The sequence below is a fragment of the Indicator indicator genome, chromosome 1, assembly GCF_027791375.1.
Source record: "Indicator indicator isolate 239-I01 chromosome 1, UM_Iind_1.1, whole genome shotgun sequence".
Taxonomy (NCBI): Eukaryota; Metazoa; Chordata; class Aves; order Piciformes; family Indicatoridae; genus Indicator; species Indicator indicator.
This window is the reverse complement of record NC_072010.1, coordinates 74,730,438-74,750,736: the sequence shown is the minus strand read 5'-3', so window position 1 is coordinate 74,750,736 and position 20,299 is coordinate 74,730,438. Positions and strand designations below refer to the sequence as shown.

At 38.4% G+C, this 20,299-nt stretch overlaps 1 protein-coding gene across 1 annotated transcript; it reads left to right on the top strand.

Annotated features, from left to right (window-relative positions):
- Positions 1–1,585: 1,585 nt before the first annotated feature.
- Positions 1,586–18,398, top strand: LOC128968891 (interleukin-5 receptor subunit alpha-like). The gene is made up of 10 exons (XM_054383576.1): positions 1,586–1,688; positions 2,007–2,161; positions 2,297–2,444; positions 3,049–3,157; positions 3,243–3,430; positions 7,367–7,503; positions 11,529–11,673; positions 13,963–14,050; positions 15,585–15,675; positions 18,270–18,398. Exons 1-10 carry the CDS (start codon positions 1,586–1,588, stop codon positions 18,396–18,398), a joined length of 1,293 nt encoding a protein of 430 aa, XP_054239551.1.
- Positions 18,399–20,299: the final 1,901 nt, after the last annotated feature.

The window sequence follows — 20,299 nt, the reverse complement described above, 5'->3', positions numbered from 1 at the left end:
TTTAAGATTAATTTTGTTCCTTTTCCTGTTCCAGGTCCCCTTTTGACTTGTGTTTTCCACAAAAGTCGTGTTGTTAGACACAAGTATTTTAACCTGCTTAGCGTTGTCCATCACTTTTCATTTTCTATTAATTTTCATAAAGTATATACATGGTCCTAGGACTATTTTTGATTGTTCCATCTTACAGGAATGGATGAGCCTTTTGCAACCACTACATGTTAAATTATTCACCCTTTGAAACCTCCCTGTTTTCATTTTGTATTTTCCTTGATTTTTTTTTTCTCATCACACACAGTGGTAATCCACTAGCACAGCTTAACTCTTTCCTCTCCTGGTAGTTACAATTGTCTTCTTTCCATGCAGGAGAATTTATTCACTTTCTTGTTGTCCGTGAGCATGGTGTGGCACTTACACTACAGCTGCTGCTGCTGCTGCTACAGCTGAGATTAGTAACAGAATGAGCTATGTGGAGGGATCTCTGCCTTAAAACCTTTTATTATGATTTTTCACAGAACTTCATAAACAATAACAGCATTCATTAAATGACTTCTTGTTCACTACATTGTGCCAAATAGCATTCTGAATTAATTAGTACGTATGAACATTTGTGTAAGTGCACAGGTATGTGTAGTTTTTTCTTCCTGACAACCTGATTGCAGATTTTTGGGATGTGCTGAACATTCACTTGTTTTCATCTGTATTGCCATTGCCACTTGTTAATGTACTGTGAACATTCTGATATGGCTTCAGGTGTTATTTTCCTCATCCCTGAATATTATACACAGAATATGTCTAAGGACTTAGTAGTGAAAACAATCATAATCAAGATATATCAGTTAATTTGTGACCCAAATGCAGAATCATAGTAATTCTGTGGAGAACTCAGAAAGTCTCAGAAGTTGCTTTACATTAAAGTAACATTTGAGTGAATACTAAGCTATCAGAGAAACAGCAATTTTGTCTTTCTAAAACCAACTTTGGTCAGTGCAGAATTGTCTGCTCACTGCATCCCAAATTTACCAAACATTTGATATGCACTCTTGCTGATATTATTTTTTACAAACAGCAAGATTTGCCTCTCCTCAAGTAGTTATAGTTCATATCCTTCTAAAGCAGGTACCTAAACCAGGTAATATGCATCACAACCTAGAAGTGCCACTAGAAGTACCACTAGAAGCTAGCACCACTCATACAGGTATGTCTGCTGCTTTTGTATCTAGCCAAAGTTATATTAGGTAGCTCCTACCCAAACTGTCTCCTTCCATTAGCACCAGTGTTGTATCTGTGCTCATGCCTTGTGATCGTAGCAGCACTGCCATTCAAAACCACTTCAGTATGGCACACATCCTCTTTGGTCCTGACACAGGTCTTAAATACAAACAGCCTGGGAATAGGCTCTGATTCACAAGACTCCTATGTGATTTCAGATTCACTTATACTTTGGAAATAACTTCAGTGGTTAAGTGACTGTTTAATATTATTATTTTGCAGATGCAAAATGAAAACATCATGTTCTAACTCTTTTTTTCAATCAAACTTGGAACTAAAGAGTCTTTCTTGAGACCTCTGGCTCACAGCATTTGCTATGGCAAGTGTTCCAGTTGTTCCTGTTGTGCTGATATTAAGTTTTTTCCAGCATAAGACATCGTTTTCCACTAGCCTGGCAATCCAACAACAAGCTGTAGTGGGTAAGTATTAAGTAACAGTTCATCCTGTGCTAACCATCCTGGATACTTAATCTGAGCTTGTGGTCAAGGCACTTTCTACAATCCATGGAGTGGTGCAGAGACCTTCACTAGAAGAGATGTCTAAAACAGGTAAAAGTGAATCGCCTAACATTTTGGTAAACATGAACCCTACTGCTGAAGTCAGTCATATTCAACCAAACTGAGAAACCACCTGTTCCATATAAGCTCCTGAGAAAGCTACTGGGTGTGCAAGCCTTGCTGAGATCCAAATTCTTTGTGTGTACAGTGGTGGGCCCACTCTTACCATTGTAATTTCAGATGCACTTCGGCTACATAATGTTCTGTGGATTACCAAACATGAGCCAGGAGTCATTCTGTCCTGGAACAATAACTTGACAAAAGAAGAAACTGAGAATTACACAGTGAAGTATATTTTGAGTTATAAATTCTTCAATACCACTCACAAAAAGAAAGTAAGTTGTTAAATGGCTACGTATAGTTTAAAGTGAAATCATTAATTATTTCATTCAGTATGTGAAATTTGCATAATTTCCATTTCAATACTTAGTATGGTCTATCTTCATGCAATTTCTTCTTCCTCCTCTTAGGAGAGACTGCAGGAGAAGAAAAAGACAATACATGTGGAGTTACATTCTGGGTTTAATGCTAAAGTTAAAACACAACTTTTTGCAAAAGAAACAGGAGACATAATTAAGGAGAGTGACTGGACAGAGTTTACTTACAAGGCACCTCCAGGTCAGCTATTTCATACACATTGTTAAGACATTCAAGAATTCATGATACTGTCCTGTTTTACTTGGAGACATACCATTTCGAAGAGTTCATTATTATCTTATGCTACAGGGTTTTTGGTGGGTTTTTTCTTTTTTTCCTTTTTGTATGGATTCACGAAGAAGATGACACAGAACACCTTGGAATATTGCAAAATTCTTTTCTTCATTTGATATGTTCAGATTCAGAAAACTCTAACTCTGCTGAGCAAGACCTCAGAATGACCCAGACACTCTCACCATACTCCCTACAAACTCATGTCTTTTGAAGACTGCCTTCTGCATCTCCTGCTTTCAGGAAATATTAAAAGAGCAGAACTTTTCAGCTACTACTCTGGACATCTTTTTGTTTAAGTGAGTTAGCAAGGGTTTGGTGGTAGCAGCATGTGTGCTTCTCGGTTTTCATTGTCTAAAAAGCCAAAAGACACATTTGTTCTTACCTACCACTTATTCAAACTTCTAGAAATAAGTTATGTAATGGAGTTGTAAAGGCAACCATCATTTTGTTGTAAGAAAGTCCATGTAAAATAAACATTGGCCTTCCTCTTTTTCCTCTTTCTGTGTTTCAGTATATATTTGGAATCTTTCATGCATCATATATAATATTTCTTTTTTAAATTGCACCTGGCACATTAAAGCAGAAGCTCCTGAAGGTATTCAGATCTTTTTTTCATACAGGTAAGGATTTTGTGCAAAATAAGTATGAAGCTGTGTTTTTGTACCTAAGTCATTGATTTACAAGACTCATTACTGCTTCACACAGACACACGAGAAAAGATTTTGAATGCCAGCAATACATTAAAAATGCAAGGAAGAAAAATATTGGATGCCACATGAAAGAAAAATATTTTCAACCATCAAAAAAAATTAATGTAAACATAACTGTAAGAGATCTGATAAATAATTCAAGAGGACTGTCTTATTACAAAGCTTTTACACCTCAGACAATAGGTAAGTATTGTCTATTATTACTTATGATGAAGAAATAATTTATTAGTTATTTAATTGGTCTGAAAAAGAAAGAAAATGAAGAGGAAATGGTGACCAAGTCAGAATATTAATTCTAAGTTTTTATGCATTCATCTATCTGGGAATTTTGCACACAAGATTAAACAAATTGGATTATGGCTCAAAGGAAATATAATTGTTTATCTATAATTGATGTTTTAAAATATGGATAGGTTAGAGTGAGAATATTCAGTCTGAAAAACATTATGCCCCTCTTCATTTTCTTTTTCTCTTTTCTATTTTCTTTATAGTGCTGGAGAAAATATGATTAAAAAACGAACATAAATAGACAGAAGTCTCATTCATAACTGAATTTACAAATATGAATGTTCTCAAATATTAGTAACATTTCTATTTATTCTTGACGCCATTTTCTGTTTTTTTCAAGTACCAAAAGTTTTGAATGATTACCTAAAATTATTTTTCTTCTGTGGGAAGTTTGACTTGATCTCATGGGTAAGAAATTCACCTGAATCTTAACACAGACCACAGATTCAAATACCTTTTAGATCATGAACATGTGAATCATAATCCTTTCAGTCATTACTCAAGGGATAGCAAAAAACTCATTCAAAACTATCAAAGTTTATTCAGTGTTAGATCTCATTTATAGTATTCTAATGTATTACAATCATTTGCTTTACCCAATAATTTACAAATCTGCAGTCAGAGCTATCAATAAGCAAGGTGTTATTTTTTAACAAAATAAAACAGTTTAAGGAAAATCAGATTAAAACAAAAAGAAGGAGGGAAAAAAAAAAGGTGAAAAAGCAATCTGCAGGACTGTATTAGATGTTTTCCTATCTGACTGGGAAGATGCTCACTTCCAGAGTGTCTGCCTGACTCTGATCCCACCCACAGACTCCAGAACAGGTTGCTGCCGTAGCAGAGGATAAGCCTTAAGACCAAATGCTTCACACAGCAACAAAAGCTTTCAGATAATGTTCAGAGGTGATGCCTGAATTTCTCTAACTTGTCTGACAACCTCCTGAGGGCTCTCCCAGCCTCAAGTTGGCAATTTCATACCTTCTCCCACCCCTCTACTCCCAGGTAGGATGTTTCCTCCCCAGGGGAACGCAGGGAGTGAGCAGGGAAATAAACAGGAGAGAGCAGTGTGCTCCTTCCCTGCTACTCTCTCCCTCCACTTGATCTCCTGATCAGAATCAAGAAGGTTGGAAGAGACCTCAAGGATCATCGAGTCCAACCTGTCACCCTACACCTCATGCCTATCTAAACCATGGCACCAAGTGCCACGTCCAATCCCCTCTTGAACACCTCCAGGGATGGTGACTCTACCACCTCCCTGGGCAGCACATTCCAATGGCCAACCACTCTCTCTGTGAAGAACTTTCTCCTCACCTCCAGCCTAAACCTCCCCTGGCACAGCTTGAGACTGTGTCCTCTTGTTCTGGTGCTGGTTGCCTGGCAGAAGAGACCAACCCCCTCCTGGCTACAACCTCCCTTCAGGTAGTTGTAGACAGCAATGAGGTCACCCCTGAGCCTTCTCTTCTCCAGGCTAAACAACCCCAGATCCCTCAGCCTCTCCTCATAGGGCTTGTGCTCAAGGCCTCTCACCAGCCTCGTTGCCCTTCTCTGGACATGCTCCAGCAATTCAACATCTTTCCTAAACTGAGGGGCCCAGAACTGGACACAGTACTCAAGGTGTGGCCTAACCAGTGCTGTGTACAGGGGTACAATGACCTCCCTGCTCCTGCTGGCCAAACTATGCCTGATGCAGGCCAGGATGCCATTGGCTCTCTTGGCCACCTGGGCACACTGCTGGCTCATGTTCAGGCGCCTGTCAACCAGTACCCCCAGGTCCCTTTCCACCTGGCTGCTCTCCAGCCACTCTGACCCCAGCCTGTAGCTCTGCATGGGGTTGTTGTGGCCGAAGTGCAGCACCCGGCACTTGGACTTGTTGAATGCCATCATGTTGGACTCTGCCCATCTGTCCAGCCTGTCAAGGTCCCTCTGCAGAGCCCTTCTACCCTCTAACAGATCAACACCTGCTCCCAGCTTGGTGTCATCTGCAAATTTACTGATGATGGACTCAATCCCCTCATCCAGATCATCAATAAAGATATTGAACAGGATGGGGCCCAGCACTGATCCCTGGGGGACACCACTAGTGACAGGCTGCCAGCTGGCAGTGGCACCATTCACCACCACTCTCTGGGCCCTGCCCTTCAGCCAGTTCTTAACCCAGCACAGAGTGCTCCTGTCCATGCCACAAGCTGCCAGTTTGGCCAAGAGTTTGCTGTGGGGGACAGTGTCAAAGGCCTTGCTGAAGTCCAGGTAGACTACATCCACAGCCTTTCCTACGTCCACCAGGCTGGTCACCTGATCATAGAAGGAGATCAGGTTGGTGAGGCAGGACCTGCCCTTCCTAAATCCATGTTGGCTGGGCCTGATTCCTTGGCCATCCTTCAGGTATGCAGTGATTGCCCCCAAGACAATCTGCTCCATGATTTTCCCTGGCACTGAGGTCAGGCTGACAGGCTCCTCCCCCAAATAAGAGTGGCCACTGCCTTCTCATTGCAGAGGCCAAACTGCCAGTGCTTCCTGCCATTCTTCCCTTCTTGTCCTATTCATTTTTAACCCTCATCAGAGATCCATGTCAGTCACAATTGGTTCAGTCAACAGATTCCCTTCCTGTCTTAGCAGCAGGCACCAACCCTGTAGCTCAATTTGCCCCTAAAACTCATTGTCAGGCTTTTGCAGGGCACAGAAAAATCAGAGTGTGCATGCTGAAAATGGTGGAGTTACTCCCATGTGCCTCCAACACCGCAAGCCAAGGCTGTCCTCCTGCTCCTGAAAAAGTGCCCTTCATGTCACACCTGTTAAATAGGGTCATTTGTATCTGCACCCCCCTTCATCTGGGTTTAGCCAGGTCCTGGAGATTCACTATTCTGCTGCAGCTTACCAGCCCCTGCAATACAAACTTGCTTCCAGTCACATGACATATGGTCTGACAAATGGAACTTATGTATGCCCTGTGCTATGGGCAGCCCCTCCCCCCCCCCCCCCCTTTTTTTTTTTATTTTAAATGGCTGGCTCTGTGTGTGTGTGAGTGCTAAAGAAATTTCCAGATGACAGATGACAAAAAGGTGAAAAAAAAATTGTTTCCTACTCTTGGTATACTCACGGAATGAAGAGATGCTCCAGGAATAAAATTTCAAATTTCAGTCTAAAATGTCCTCACATTTCATAGCTCATGGTGTGTCTCTACCCTCAAGACAGATGTTGGTCATTACCAACAGCCTTGAGGACAGGCAGAAGCTAACAATTTTACAAGCCCAACATGGCCTGGGAAAAATGCTTTTGCTGAATTTATGGGATCATTGCTTGAAGAGAGGAGGCTTCTAAAGGAGGGGAAGGAAAAAAAAAAAACAAGCCAGAACTGAAACCCAGTATCACACGCACACACACACACTTGTGGTGAGACAGTCACACAGCCACAGCATCTAGAGCAAGGAAAACGGCTTCATGGAGTGATGGCTTCTGGGTTATACCACAAGACACTTGTGTCTTGTATGGCAGGGAGCCCAGAGCAGCTCAGAGGTCTTTCTGATATCCACAGAGACTCTGGAGAGTGAACTCAAGGGTCTTGCTCCTCCTGCCCACCTTTGCTGCCTTCCCTGGAAAGATGTGTGACAGGAAAGACTGTCTCTTTATTTTGAGACAGAAATGGATACCACTTAGTGATCGGCACTTTTAAAGGAAGTGTGTCACTCACTGAATGCCTCCTTTGGGTGTGTTAAATGCCAAAATGGTGATCTGTGTATTTTAAGGAATAACACAACTGCGTTAGTTTTGTATCAGCGTAAATATGAGAAAGATCATGAGGTGCAGAAGGTCACTCTGTGCTCTTTTTTTCAGAGAAACTAAACCCACCTACCAATGTCTCAGTTTCTCTTGAAAGCAGAAGTATTAAAATTCACTGGAAACCACCACCTACCATTGGTTCTGCAAGAAGCAAGTGTTTTCTGTACCAAGTGAAAATGACAGACCGTAAGGTAATCGGCTTTTTGGTAACAAATTTAGCAGAATGAAAATTCAAAGAAACTTTACAGATAAATTCCTAGGTCTTCCATGATCTTCTTGTCTTTCTGGTCAAAAGTAGAAAATCAGTATATTTTATGAAGCATTACATTGTGCTTGCATTGAAGTGAATTGGTTTGGGTCTGTTTTTTTTTTTTTTTTTATCTTGATTTTACATTAACATGCTTACTATATCAAAATCTTTATTTTTATAGAAAAAAAAAGTATTGATAAAAAGAAAACTTCAGAAGCTGCTTTAAAGTATTTTTTTAAGATGTAGACCCTGCCTTTGTTATTCCTACAAACATAATCAAAGAATCCCTCCTGTTGTTTGGATACATTATATGTATTTAAAAGTTTTTCATGGTGTATTAGCAGTTCCTCTTAGTCTTACCAGTAAGGGATAGAACAGTGCTATACTTTAGGTTATGCTGTGTGGTGACTTAATGATACCTGGTGGCGTTTTAAACTTACCTGGAAGTAAGGGCAAAAAAGCTTCCATGAAAATTTTTACTTGAATTCCCAAAGAGTAAAAATCCAACTACTTAATTCAGAATATGATGTGCATTTGGAATGTGTATTTTCTGAATCATTGGTGGTTTTGTTTAATCTGTCTTTGAACCTGTGTTTTGGTATTTTTAAAGAACCTAATTCTCAGCTAATACACGCCTCAGTCAGGGCACTCTAGGGCTTATCTAAGGCTTATGTAAACTGGCTGCAAACGTTTGAAACACAATTAAACCCTGAAATAATTACAAAACTAATATGCATTCACTCTGTATTAGAACTGAAGAGACAAGTGCAATAAGGTAGACACATAATTGATTGCATAATGTCATCTTCAGCAGGGTTTATTAATTCAGATGAAATGCCAAGAGAGACAGTGTCCGGAACAAATCTAACTCTTCCCACATTCCCTCATTGCAACACATTCAGAAAAGAGCTTAGGTCTGTACATGGACATGCCAAAGCTTCCCAATCCTTTTTGGCTTTTTCCAGCAGGTAGACTCATAGTCTCTTTCTAGGGCACCTCTGCAAATAAGTATAATTTCCTAAACAATTACCAAGTGTAATACTCCAAAACCTTTGCCAGAGATATCTAGGGACTTGTCCCAGTCCATTCACAAAACTTATATCAGTAAAGGAAGAAGGAGCAGAGGAGAAGAGGACAAGGAAAGTTCATGCTGGATCATTGACATCCTGTTCAACAACAAGCTGGAGCCCTTCTGGTCCCTTCCTGCCCATGAAAGCAGAGTGTTTTCCTGTTTCAACACTCAGAGCAAGGGAAGGGGAAGTGGGTTGGGCCAGGAGAAATGGAATCCCTCCCACTGCAGGTCTGGGATGTGCCCAAGGAGATCCCGAAATCCACAATGTCCAATATAGCCACTGCAGCCCTTGTTTCCAACTTCCTAACAACATCTACTCTCTGAAGGGAAATGTCAAATACATAAAATAGTCCAACATCCTTACTTAAATGCAATAAGCCTGTTTTATTTTCCTTGTCTTACATAGCTTCTCCTCTTGGTTGTAGGAATCTGCAGAATATAAATATAGGAGAGGAAAGCAAAGAAAAATCATTAGGGGATAAAAGTAAATAAACACCTACATCAGTGGAAAATCAAGACTTTTTTTGGTTTTGGGCTTTTTTTTTCCTACAGACAAAATTATTTGGGAAAACAGGAGGGAGGCAGCTACAGCAGTAACAACAAAAGATGTGTGAAAGCACCAGCTAAGTGAGGGGGACCTTTAAGGTAGATTTGAGGAGTATCAGTGTTAAAGCTGGTAATGATTAAGTTGGTAGTTACCAAGATGCACAAAATAATGGGGAGGGCAAGGGGAGCAACAAAGTTTAGGAAGAAAACCATAGCAGTATTACAGGAGACATAGGAGGGAGAAGAATGATGGAGAACATTGAGATTTTGTTTCATGATCAAAACAAGGGCTTAATCGCTGTCATGGAGATTAAACTTAATGAGTTGAGGTATGAGGCAAGCTTGTAGATATTTGTTAGAAGAACAATGAATGGTAGAATGACTAGAATATACAAGTCTATATTTATTTATTCTGGATACCTGAAGAGATGACTTGTTGAATATTTATATGCTCAAATAATAATACTCTGATAAAGATTGATAAATCTTAAATATAAGAAGCTAAGTCTGATGAAGACTGGAAGTTGGGAAGGGTTGGAAAGTACCATAGGAAACAAGATTAAAATTTGAAATCTTGAGTAAATCTGAAATCAACAAGCCAAAATTCAGTAACGAGAAAATCCTATGACTAGGAAGTAGATGTCATATGTGCCAGCACAAACTAAGGAATTAAAATGTAGGCAGCCATGCAGAAGAAAAGAGGTCTGTGGGTTGTACTTACCCACAAACTGAGTCAATCATTCCAAGTTATTACACAAAGGTCAAATGTTATTTAAGTATATATGACAGGCATGTCACACGTAAGGTGTAGGTTGTGACTAATTCACTCTTCTAATTACTTAGTTTCATACAGAGTTTCAGATTGTGCTTTAGGCACTACCACAGAATGTAAATATCCTGGAAAAAAAAAGTACCCATAACATCAGTGAGAGTCATCAAAATGAGCACAAGCTTTGAAAACCTGCTCTAGGGGTGAAAGACCGAGGAGCCAGAGTAAAGGAGCATACCTCGTGCTAACAATCTTCTGGTAAATAAAAGACCAGAGGGATCATACTTATCCATGCCAACTTGTCAGCAGGATAAAAAGTGACTGGCTAAACTCAAAGCAAGGAAAACATATACTAAAAGTTAGAACAAGTCTCCTAATTCCAAGGAAAGTCTAGCATAGGAATAGGCTTTTGAGGATGCTTGGCGATGGCTCCGTATAGAGTTACTGACAACGGATTAGACATCCTCCACAAATGCTCTGGTTGTGATGAAAGTTGCTGCACATCTTGACTGCCAGAAGGCAGCCAATGTACTTTTATAGGAGGTCTTTCAGTCTTGCATTTTGGAACTTTCCTGCAATGACATAAGCTTACTGTTATCAGAAGCTTATTATTAGAGGAAGACATTTTCAGGCACAGCACTTGGTTAGCACTTAACCCTCATATTCATTTGCAGTTTGCTTTGGAAAGTCCAAGGACTTTCCCCCATTTTAACTTATTTTTTAAAAACTTAGCATGTGACCTTGGAACACCAGATCTGGAAGGTCTTAAGGAGTGTGAAAGAAAAGAAAGAAACAGCTTGACACACAGGGCCAAATCCACACTGCACCGGTCAGTACGAGGAGAGCAGGAGATTAATATTTCTTGAAGTTGGTCATATTGTACCACCTCATTCTGTTTTCCTAATACAAAGGTGCAAGGATTCTAGGTCCCTCTATGTCTTAAGATGCATACTTTCTTTTCAGTAACTTCATACTTTTCTGCTCTTATTTTTTTTTTATTCCTTCTTAAAATCATATTTTTCTATATTTACCGAAGTTGACTAAAGTTTTCAAAAGTGTTTTAAACTCTGAACCTCCTTATGTGGGCTCGATCTTTTGAAGCAATGTGCTTTCTTTTCTAGGCACAATTAAAAATGTTTCAACATAGTCACAAAAACAGCTGACATCCCTCACCACCGGTCTCCTGAAAAATGCAGCATTTTACTCTATTAGACAAGCAAATACAGATCAGAACTCAGTATCAAACCTTGAAACTTGTCATTTCATAGTTACCGTGTTCAGCCTACACTTGGTTTGATGAAAAATGAAAGGACAATTGGTGTTTTTAAATTCTTCTGTCCCAGTACAGTTGATACATCCTTCCATCCTATCAACTCCACTCTCTCCTTCATTTTCAGTCCTGAGTTTTAACTCAGGCCAGGTAAAAGTCAGACTGTATCTGGAAATAAACCCTTGTTCTGAAAATCTCTTCCTACTAGGTTAGAGATGTAAATAGCAATATTTGACATCTCTAGATTTATATCTGTTTGAACTGCAATGTGAAATCACCTAAAATAACCATCTAAACCTGTCTTGATAGATTGTAGATGTCACTGCAGAGAAATATGAGTATCCATTTCATAAACCAGAAAAAACATTTGCAGCACAAGTGAGGGTAAAGAAAGATACATGCATAAGAAACAAGATTTGGAGTGAATGGAGTGAACCAGTGTTTATTCCTGTTGGTAAGTTTTTATGTGTTTGCTATTCATAACCCTTATCATTAGGTGTGCTATGAACATTCAATATATCTGCTTCTGTTTTTCCTTGCTGTACTACTGTGCCATAGGAGTACCTAAAGGTCCATGGCACACATGAGGCTCACATAGCTAGAGATGTTGTAGGGAAAGGTAGTCCTTGGTCTAACGAATTGTATTTCCTTGGTCCTGAGGCAGTCTAACAATTGGCTGTTCTCCTAAGGTAAATTATATTTGATTCCTGATGGCCTTTAGAAAACAGTAATGGTTAGCAGCTGAAGACCAGACACATCCAAAGACAGTGGGGCTTTTCCTGGTGGAGCAATATAAACTTGCTTTCTGCCAGTCTCTCCCCAGTAAAAGAGAATAGAATTGAACAGTCATCTGTCCTGGTCTATTTGGAACTTTTATTTTGGAATATGTAATTTTTTTTTTTTTTTAACTGAAAGTCTTGAAGAAGTGTGCAATGACCTGCTTTGGGTTTGTTTCTATGTAGCATTCCAACATTTCACCTAGGAAATGTGCTACATTTGTTTAAGAATGCATTTCTTAGAGGTATTTCAAATTCCATTAAAAAAAGCTGAAACATCAAAATGAAATAGCATAATTCAAAACATAACTAATATATTTGTTCTGAAATGTTCCTTTGACATGAAAAGAATTTGTTAATTTTCTCATGGGAAACATATGCAGCCTCCGTTAGAATTAGCATATGCCTTTGAAAAAAAATCACAATTTAAATCAAACTGAGCTGTTTAGTATAAAAACTTTGTGCTAAAAAAAGAGATGTTTAATCAGCTTTATTTATATAGAAAAACTTGAAATAATTGGTCTAATTTTTAGAGCTGCTGAACATTCATAGATTGCTTTGAAGTTAATAGTAATTTGGAGGTGTTCTGCAATTTTGCAAGCCAAGCCACTTGTTTTCGTTTCAAAGTGTTGTTATCTGTGACTAAGTTTAAGCATTTGTATCTGAAGAAAAGCTCACTAAAAAATGGCCTACCTAAAAGAATATATGTGCTTTTCTTTCTTCCTTAAGAGAAGCAAAGCTCTTTGTGGCTTGGATGATGTAAAGACCACTGCTTCCTCTTCTCCCAGATGTTTGTGATATGTGGTTAGCAGAATTGAGGCAGAACAATTACCTTAAACAAATGAATTTCTACTACAAAGTTCAGAGATTGTTCAGAATATGTTTTCTGGGCCCTCCTATTGAAAAACACCCATCTCATCTTCAAGTGAATAAAGAATAGTTTTGTATTTTAACAGAACGTAAAGATTATTACACACAGTTTTGCCAAAAGTTTGTGATTTTTTTCTTGGGTTTATATAAAATTTGTAGAAATTGAAAATATCCTTGATTTAAACTACAGTGGGGCTCAAATAAGGAACTTTTTGTTAAATTCTTTTCTTCTCTGAATTTGATCTAGATTGATCCTAAAACAACTGCTTAATTGCCCTTGGACTATGTTAACATTTTAAGAGCTATTCCTGATATTTTAGTTCAAAGCAACCCAAATTTGTTATGGGTCTAAAACTAGGTATTAAACAAACAAACAAAAATTTCCAGAAATATCTTTTTGAGTCAGATAAAGACATTAATATTTGATATTTGAGGTATCTGGAAGGAAGGAAAGCAAGGTAAAAAGCAGTAGTTTTTGCTGAACAGTATAAATATATATTATTGGGGATTCTTTATTACTATGCCTAGTAGGGTTTAAGAAAGTAAGTATAATGAAAACCAAATGTTGCCTCTTCAGTCAAAGAGAGTGTTTTCTTTGACAAAAAGCTTTTATTGTCATTTTACTTTAAACCAGTTACATCTGTGAAGCACTGATGAGGCAGTGGCAGGAGGGGCATGAAGATGGGAGGTAGCAACAGCAGGAATCCAGAAGCAGCTGGGAGAGATGCAGGAGTGCTAATAGGAGGTGGGCAGAGGATTTTGTAAGTAGAGGAATCAAGGCTGAAGGAATGTATGCAGCTGCAGGACAGGTTGTGCCCAGCCTATGCAAGCAAAAATCCAACAAAGGGAAGGGATAGAGCCTACTGGAGCAGAGGAAACAAAAGGAAGTGCTCGATATAAACAGCAACAAAGTTGAAGAGGAAGGAACAGTACAGAAGTCAGAAGCTCCTGTTTCATTTAAAGAACTGCAGGAAATTTTCTAGACATCTGTGTCAGTTCAGGAATAGTGCAATATTTGTAAGTCAAAATATGATTAATACATTTATGAACTACCCGTTCCCACACTACTAACATTACTTTTCACTCTTCTTTTTAAGAAAAGACAGTGGACATGATGCTGCTAAGCCTCACGTTGTTTTGTCTCCTGATTTTCCCTGGAGGTTTTCTGATATGGGTGTGTAAAAGGTAGTGTACATTCTGGAAGGTAGTATAAATTTCTGGTGGAAGAGAGGTCAGGGTGAGGGTAAACAAATCTTACAATGGATTAAAGTCAAACACAAATCTTCTCAGATAACTGATGTTTACAAGAAGCAGTTACTTGTGCATTTCTGACTTTTTCTAACAAAGTGTTAGGTGTTAAGACCTAGTGTAAGATACTGCATTCAGTCACTGTCGTCTCACAGCTCCCTGTGTCCATAGCTCCATCACAGTCCCTGGAGCTTCAGTCTCACATCTTACTCTCAGAAGTCTTTCTGCCACTATAAATGATGTTTTTCTTCTTCTTTCTCTGACTGCTGCCTCTCTACAAGCAGTCTGGCTTTACTCTATGCTTTTGCAGGTTCTGTTTTCAGGGCCAAGGAACTCTAATCGTGCCATTTCGTAATCCCTGGGTGTTACCGAAAGCAGGCGTTTATTCTAAGATGGACAGTTTACGAGAAATAAATAAAAAAAGGAAAGTCAAGCTGATGGAAGGAAGTTGCTTTTCTGTACTATTAGCACTTACTAGTACAGAAAAATAATAGCAGTGATCCTATAGCCACCAACAGTTATTGTGGGTAACTGCCTCCATGACACTACTCTTCTTCCTGATTGCATAGCTTTCCTATCAACATGGCAAAGAAGGATTTCTTGAAATGAAAAGTAAGCTTGTTCAGAATAGGATGGTAATTTAAGATGCCTTAATACTTGGAAAATACAGTAAGTAAATGGAACCTCTGTTAAAAGTAAATTGATTATTTAATTAATGACTAGATATTATTCCTCATTAGGATTAAATAAGTTATCATGTGCTCTCTTTCAGTAAAGACTCAAGGAACTACAGAAAGAACTAATGTAAAAATACGGAATAAGAATTTTCCCCTGGGGCAAACAAAATATGTAATTAAAAGCCATCTGCATCTAAACACAAAACAACATTTGGCTCAGATAATGAGGAGTGACTCTGGCCTCAAGAGAGAAATGGAACTTTTCAGCAGAAAATTTACATAGTACCCAAACCCAGTGGATAATCCTTTGTGATGAATCAAAACGTTTTCATAGCTCTGCACAGACACCATTCAGTCCCAAACCTGAATTCTGCTAGACCTCAACAGAGGAGTTAAAAGATATTTCTGGTGTGCTTGCTTCTTGTCATCTGATATTTCTTTCTTTGGTTATCACACTTTATAGGCAATACTTTTAATTGTTAAAAGCACATGTAGGAGTAATTTTTTAAAATATAGAAATAGTAGCATGCTACAAGCTCTCTCCTTGCTTGGAAATCATATGTTTGTGACTATCCATACAATTCTTTTAAATCTCTAACAGGCTAAAAAAACAGTAAGGTTGAAGAAGAGCTGGGAAAATTATTGAGAAAAAATTTACAGTGAAAGAAAAAAGGGTAGAATGGCTTTAGAAATGGTAGGTGTCTCTCTAGTTGGCATAGCTAATACAAAGCATTAATCACTGATCTGTTCCTGCAGATGTTTAATAGTTGCATGTCTGTATCACACCTTTCTAGGTATAGATGCCTGAAATTTATAACCATGCCTGTTCCACATCCTTCAGATAATATCAAAACTTGGTTAACCGCAGATGAGACTCACCATCAGGTAGTATGTGTCTGTCTTTTTTCTCTCACTACATGGGCACATGTGATATTACTTGCTATTTTTGTGGTAAAACACTATATTTGGAGCAGCAGATCATTTTTAAGAAAAAATAGGAAAAAGATATGTACGGTATTTGTAGTGAAGCCAGGAGAGAACAGAAAGCTTGTCGAGGTTACAGAATAGTGATCTTCGTAGACAGGATGGATAAAATCCTCAGGGGAGCATAATTCCTGGTATACCTCAAAGTGTTTCACACCCAGTGGGTCAACAGTTTAAGGAGCAATCACCCCGACTCCCTATAGAGCAGTAAATTATGAGATATTGCATGTATAAGCATGTGGGCAAGTTATCAAAGCGAGATCTGCAAATCTTTGGCTATGTTGTAGTAAATGCATACATTCTTATAGCAAATAGGAGGAGGTTTCACAATGCCCACAACAAAACCTACATAACCTACCCCAACTATGCACCTACTGCAGGATAAAACTGTGTACAATGTCTACTTTGGAAAAGCTGATGTGCTGTTAAGATTACATGCTAACTTATGTCATGGCAAATTGCAAGTCTTTAGTCAACTGGGAAAACCAGAAAATAAGCATTGGCAATATTTTGTGGCTAATCACTGTCTGTCATTGTGTGAGTTAATGGAAAAAATGCACAAATGCACTAGTCAGGCAGTGGCCTAGATCCCTATAACTCTAGTGAAGCTACACAGTGAACTTTGCTCCGGGAGGCATGGTAAGATTGCCTCTTGCTGGGTTCTCCTGCAATATGTGATAAGATGCAAGTGTGCTCAAATTATTGTTTTTCTGTTTGTTTTGTGGGTTTTTTTTTTTTTTGAGAGGGCATCATCAGTGAATAGAAATCTGTAATGAGTATTTTCTCTGTCCTGTGCGCTCAAAACATTTGTTCATAGCTTCTGCAGGATTTCTACTAACTTCTATCTATCCTATTTCATTACTATACTTACATTATGATATCAAAATGTCTTCTAGTAGTACATTCAGCAGTGTAAGCAATGATTGCCAATGTGAGCTGTTACGCTATCTTCTCTCTCAGGGGAAAAATGTATGCATTGTTTTCTGTAAAAATATGCCTACATGACTGCAAATTGAAAGAAATCATGGACTGTCTCAATTCATGAATCACAATTTGAATGGTGAGGCAAGAGACTTGATTGATTTAGTTTATTTTACCTTCTTAAAGACAAATTCACAGAAAAACTGATGTGCATTTGATACACAATCATATTACAAATGACAAGATGGAAGTGTTTTGAACTTGCACCTGCAGTTCATTCTGCAAGCCTTGGGTTGACTCCCAAGAGCAATCTATGCTTCTCTTCTTTACAGTCATCTTCTCCGACAAGAAAGCCCAGGACCTTTGGATTGCATCCAAGTCTTTTATTCTCAAGATTCAATATAATTTCTATGATGCTTCTGGCCAAAATTAATAATCTTTGACCCCCAAAGGTGTCATATTTACCACATTTTCTGTGCAAAAAACCTTTGGTGCCCTTTTCACCATTAATGGTGTGCAAATTAACTAATAGTACCCAATAGAACTGGCAGAATGTAAAGATAACATAATCACTGTCAGAATTGTATTCTGTATCTACCTCCTTCCCAGAGCAGCACACACTGCTGTTTAGGAGTCATTGCTGTCTACAACTGCCTGAAGGGAGGTTGTAGTCAGGAGGGGTTTGGTCTCTTCTCCCAGGAAACCAGCAGCAGAACAAGAGGACACAGTCTCAAACTGTGCCAGAGGAGGTATAGGCTGGAGATTAGGAGGAAGTTCTTCACAGAGGGAGTGATTGCCCGTTGGAATGGGCTGCCCAGGGAGGTGGTGGAGTCGCCATTGCTGGAGACGTTCAAGAGGAGACTGGATGAGGCACTTAGTGCCATGGTCTAGTTGATTGCTTAGGGCTGGGTGATAGGTTGGACTGGATGATCTTGGAGGTCTCTTCCAACCTGGTTGATTCTGTGATTCTATGATTCCATAATTCCATATATAAATAAAAAGTTACAGTAATTAACCATCAGTAAAAAAAAAAAAATTACTAACAGAGAAAAAAGAGATTTCTGAAACTGGTCCAACCACCTTTGACAGGAAGAACTCAGCACAGCTGTGTAATTACTGAACAGATGATTACAACAAGTGGCTGAGATGACTGTTGATGGCACTTCTAGCAAAGATAAATCGAAAAAAAAACCCATATGGAATATATCAGTATCTCCGATATTGTTGACAGATGAAATAGGAAAGAAACTGTCTTTGAACATACTGTAAGAGTTAAGACTGTGGATAATGCTGAGATAATCCGGTTTATCCAACAAATAAAAATAACATCTGAAAGCTAGACATGACTTGGACATAAACTTGAGGTACATCCTCATATCATCCTGGAGGGTGATGAGCAACAAAATTATGGCTCAGAACTCATAATTTATGAACTCAGTATTCCAGTTACATGACAGTGTAACTGACCTGTACTAACCAGATACACCAAATGACTAGCATGCTGGTAGCAATATTCATAATTTGTAATACAATCAAATGCAAACATCATGCATAATGTAATTTTTATCCAACAGAAACAAATGTCAATGGAAACAGAGATGCACTCAGAGTTTACTATGGGAATACCAGAAGAGAATGAAAATGGGGTGGTTCCACAACAGAAGTGTTTGAAGGAATCTGAATTAGAAGACCTGTGGGGATGATATACCTTTTAAATCTGTATGCAACAGTTACCTTTCTGTGAGGTGGACAATACTCTGCCATATCTAAGTATGGCTGATACTGCAGTTTGTCTGAACTCAATAATTTCGAGTACTTTGAGCTCTGCAACTCTTAAAATAAGCTTTGGATCACAAAGGCAAAGCAGCGTCTTGAAGTTTGTCTCTTAAGTGCTACTGATCTTTATCCCTGTAAAATTACAGCATCTCAAACAATATGATCTACTATTGAGGTCCACTTAGGTTAAAATGACATTAAAGTTAGTGTTTCATAATGCTGCAATAGCTCTGAAGTACTGTCTGACAGACCAATGCTTTTGAAGACTGGCTGTTCATACAAATCTCATACTAGTTGTTCAACATCTGATTGAACTGATTGTGAGAAGGAATGGAAGCAAAGAATGATTCTGGAAACAGCAGCAGAAGCTCACAAGGGTTCTCTGAAGCTCCAAGAATAAAATCACTTTCTGAGGCTTTGCATTGTGTAAACAGACATCAACCAGAAAGAATGTCATGTGTGAAGACATGAGGTATTTTAATGTCATGAGCTTAATCCTTTCAGTTAGTAAAAGGACTAAAATTCAGACCAGGTCACAAAGTTTTCAGCTGTTTTGTGATTTTTTTTAATAAGTATAAATCAGAGAAGTTAAAGTTCAGAACTGACCAACTATTGCTATTCATTTTTTCCTGTCCTTTGAAAGAAATCATTTTTGACATTTCTATAAGGTGGTGTTGAGCTGTGCCAGTTCGTTCTGAGACACAAATCTAAGGCAGAATATTTTTACTCTTAACAGAGGTAGTGTTTCTTTGACTACAAGTGAAGGAATATAAGAACTTGATTTTGCAAGGAAGACAATTCTGTAGACATTTTTGTGTGGGGGGGCTGGAAATGCAAATAAATGATTGGTTTAATTTCCTGGAAGATTTGAAAGCTACCTTAAAAATCCTGTTTTCAATACTGGTAAAATTCTCCATGTTCAAAATAATATTGGTTGAATATTTGATTACACTTGAAATAACATATTTTGCGTTATTGCAGAGGAAAATATAAAACTTTCATTTGTGCTTTTGAAGCACTCACTTTATTAGATACTTTTCTGTACAGAGTTTGACTTATCTGAATATACTTTTTTCTTTTTTTTTTTTTTTTTTGGCAAAATTCCTCCCTCACAACTGCAGAGAGGATTGCACTTTTTCTCCTTTAATACTAAGAATGTCTGGTTAGATCTGAAAAGCCCAAGATGGAAATGTCTGAACAGCAAAAGGACTGTCATTGACTTTGCCATAAGACCAAGTTCATGGCTTCAGGATAAACAATCAACTTTACTCAGTAGTGTTACTTTTCCTATTACATTGTATTTTTTTACAGAAGGTAAGGATGACCCTGCCTTTGAACATAGTAAGTGTTCCTTCCATACTTCTCAGCCTGATGCCTACCCAAATGACAAGAGAGAAGGTGAATTGTAGATATCAGGTACTTGATCAAGTTTCAATAATAACAGCTCTTGGAATGTCTCCTTTGTCTGTCTTGAGTGCAGATAGGAAAACCTGTAACCAACATACTAATTTTTCTCTTGGATGGTCAGACACTCTTCCTGTACATAAACAAAGCAGTTTATCCCATCATCCATGATCCAGTCACATTTTCTTCAGAAACAGGCTGAGGTGAGGATTACTCCTTCAGTTAAAAATCCTTACAGAGTGGATTTAGAAAACAAGTGTCATGAACTTACAGATTCCTTTCTTGGTGAGGATTCAGCACTAGTACAATGAAACAATCAGAATATATGTGATCTAAGTGGTGTAGAGAAGTACTGCACATCACTGACCAAACACATCTGGAACCCAGACTCCATCTGAAATCAGACCAAAGTGAATAGCATATA

What these genes read in the sequence shown, in the direction of transcription:
- LOC128968891 (XM_054383576.1), top strand. Translation starts at nt 1,586, where the DNA reads ATGGCAAGTGTTCCAGTTGTTCCTGTTGTGCTGATATTAAGTTTTTTC. An exon ending in TACTTACAAGGCACCTCCAG is followed by an intron (nt 2,445 to 3,048) that starts GTCAGCTATTTC and finishes TCTGTGTTTCAG; the next exon opens with TATATATTTGGAATCTTTCA. An exon ending in CTGATATGGGTGTGTAAAAG is followed by an intron (nt 14,051 to 15,584) that starts GTAGTGTACATT and finishes ACACCTTTCTAG; the next exon opens with GTATAGATGCCTGAAATTTA.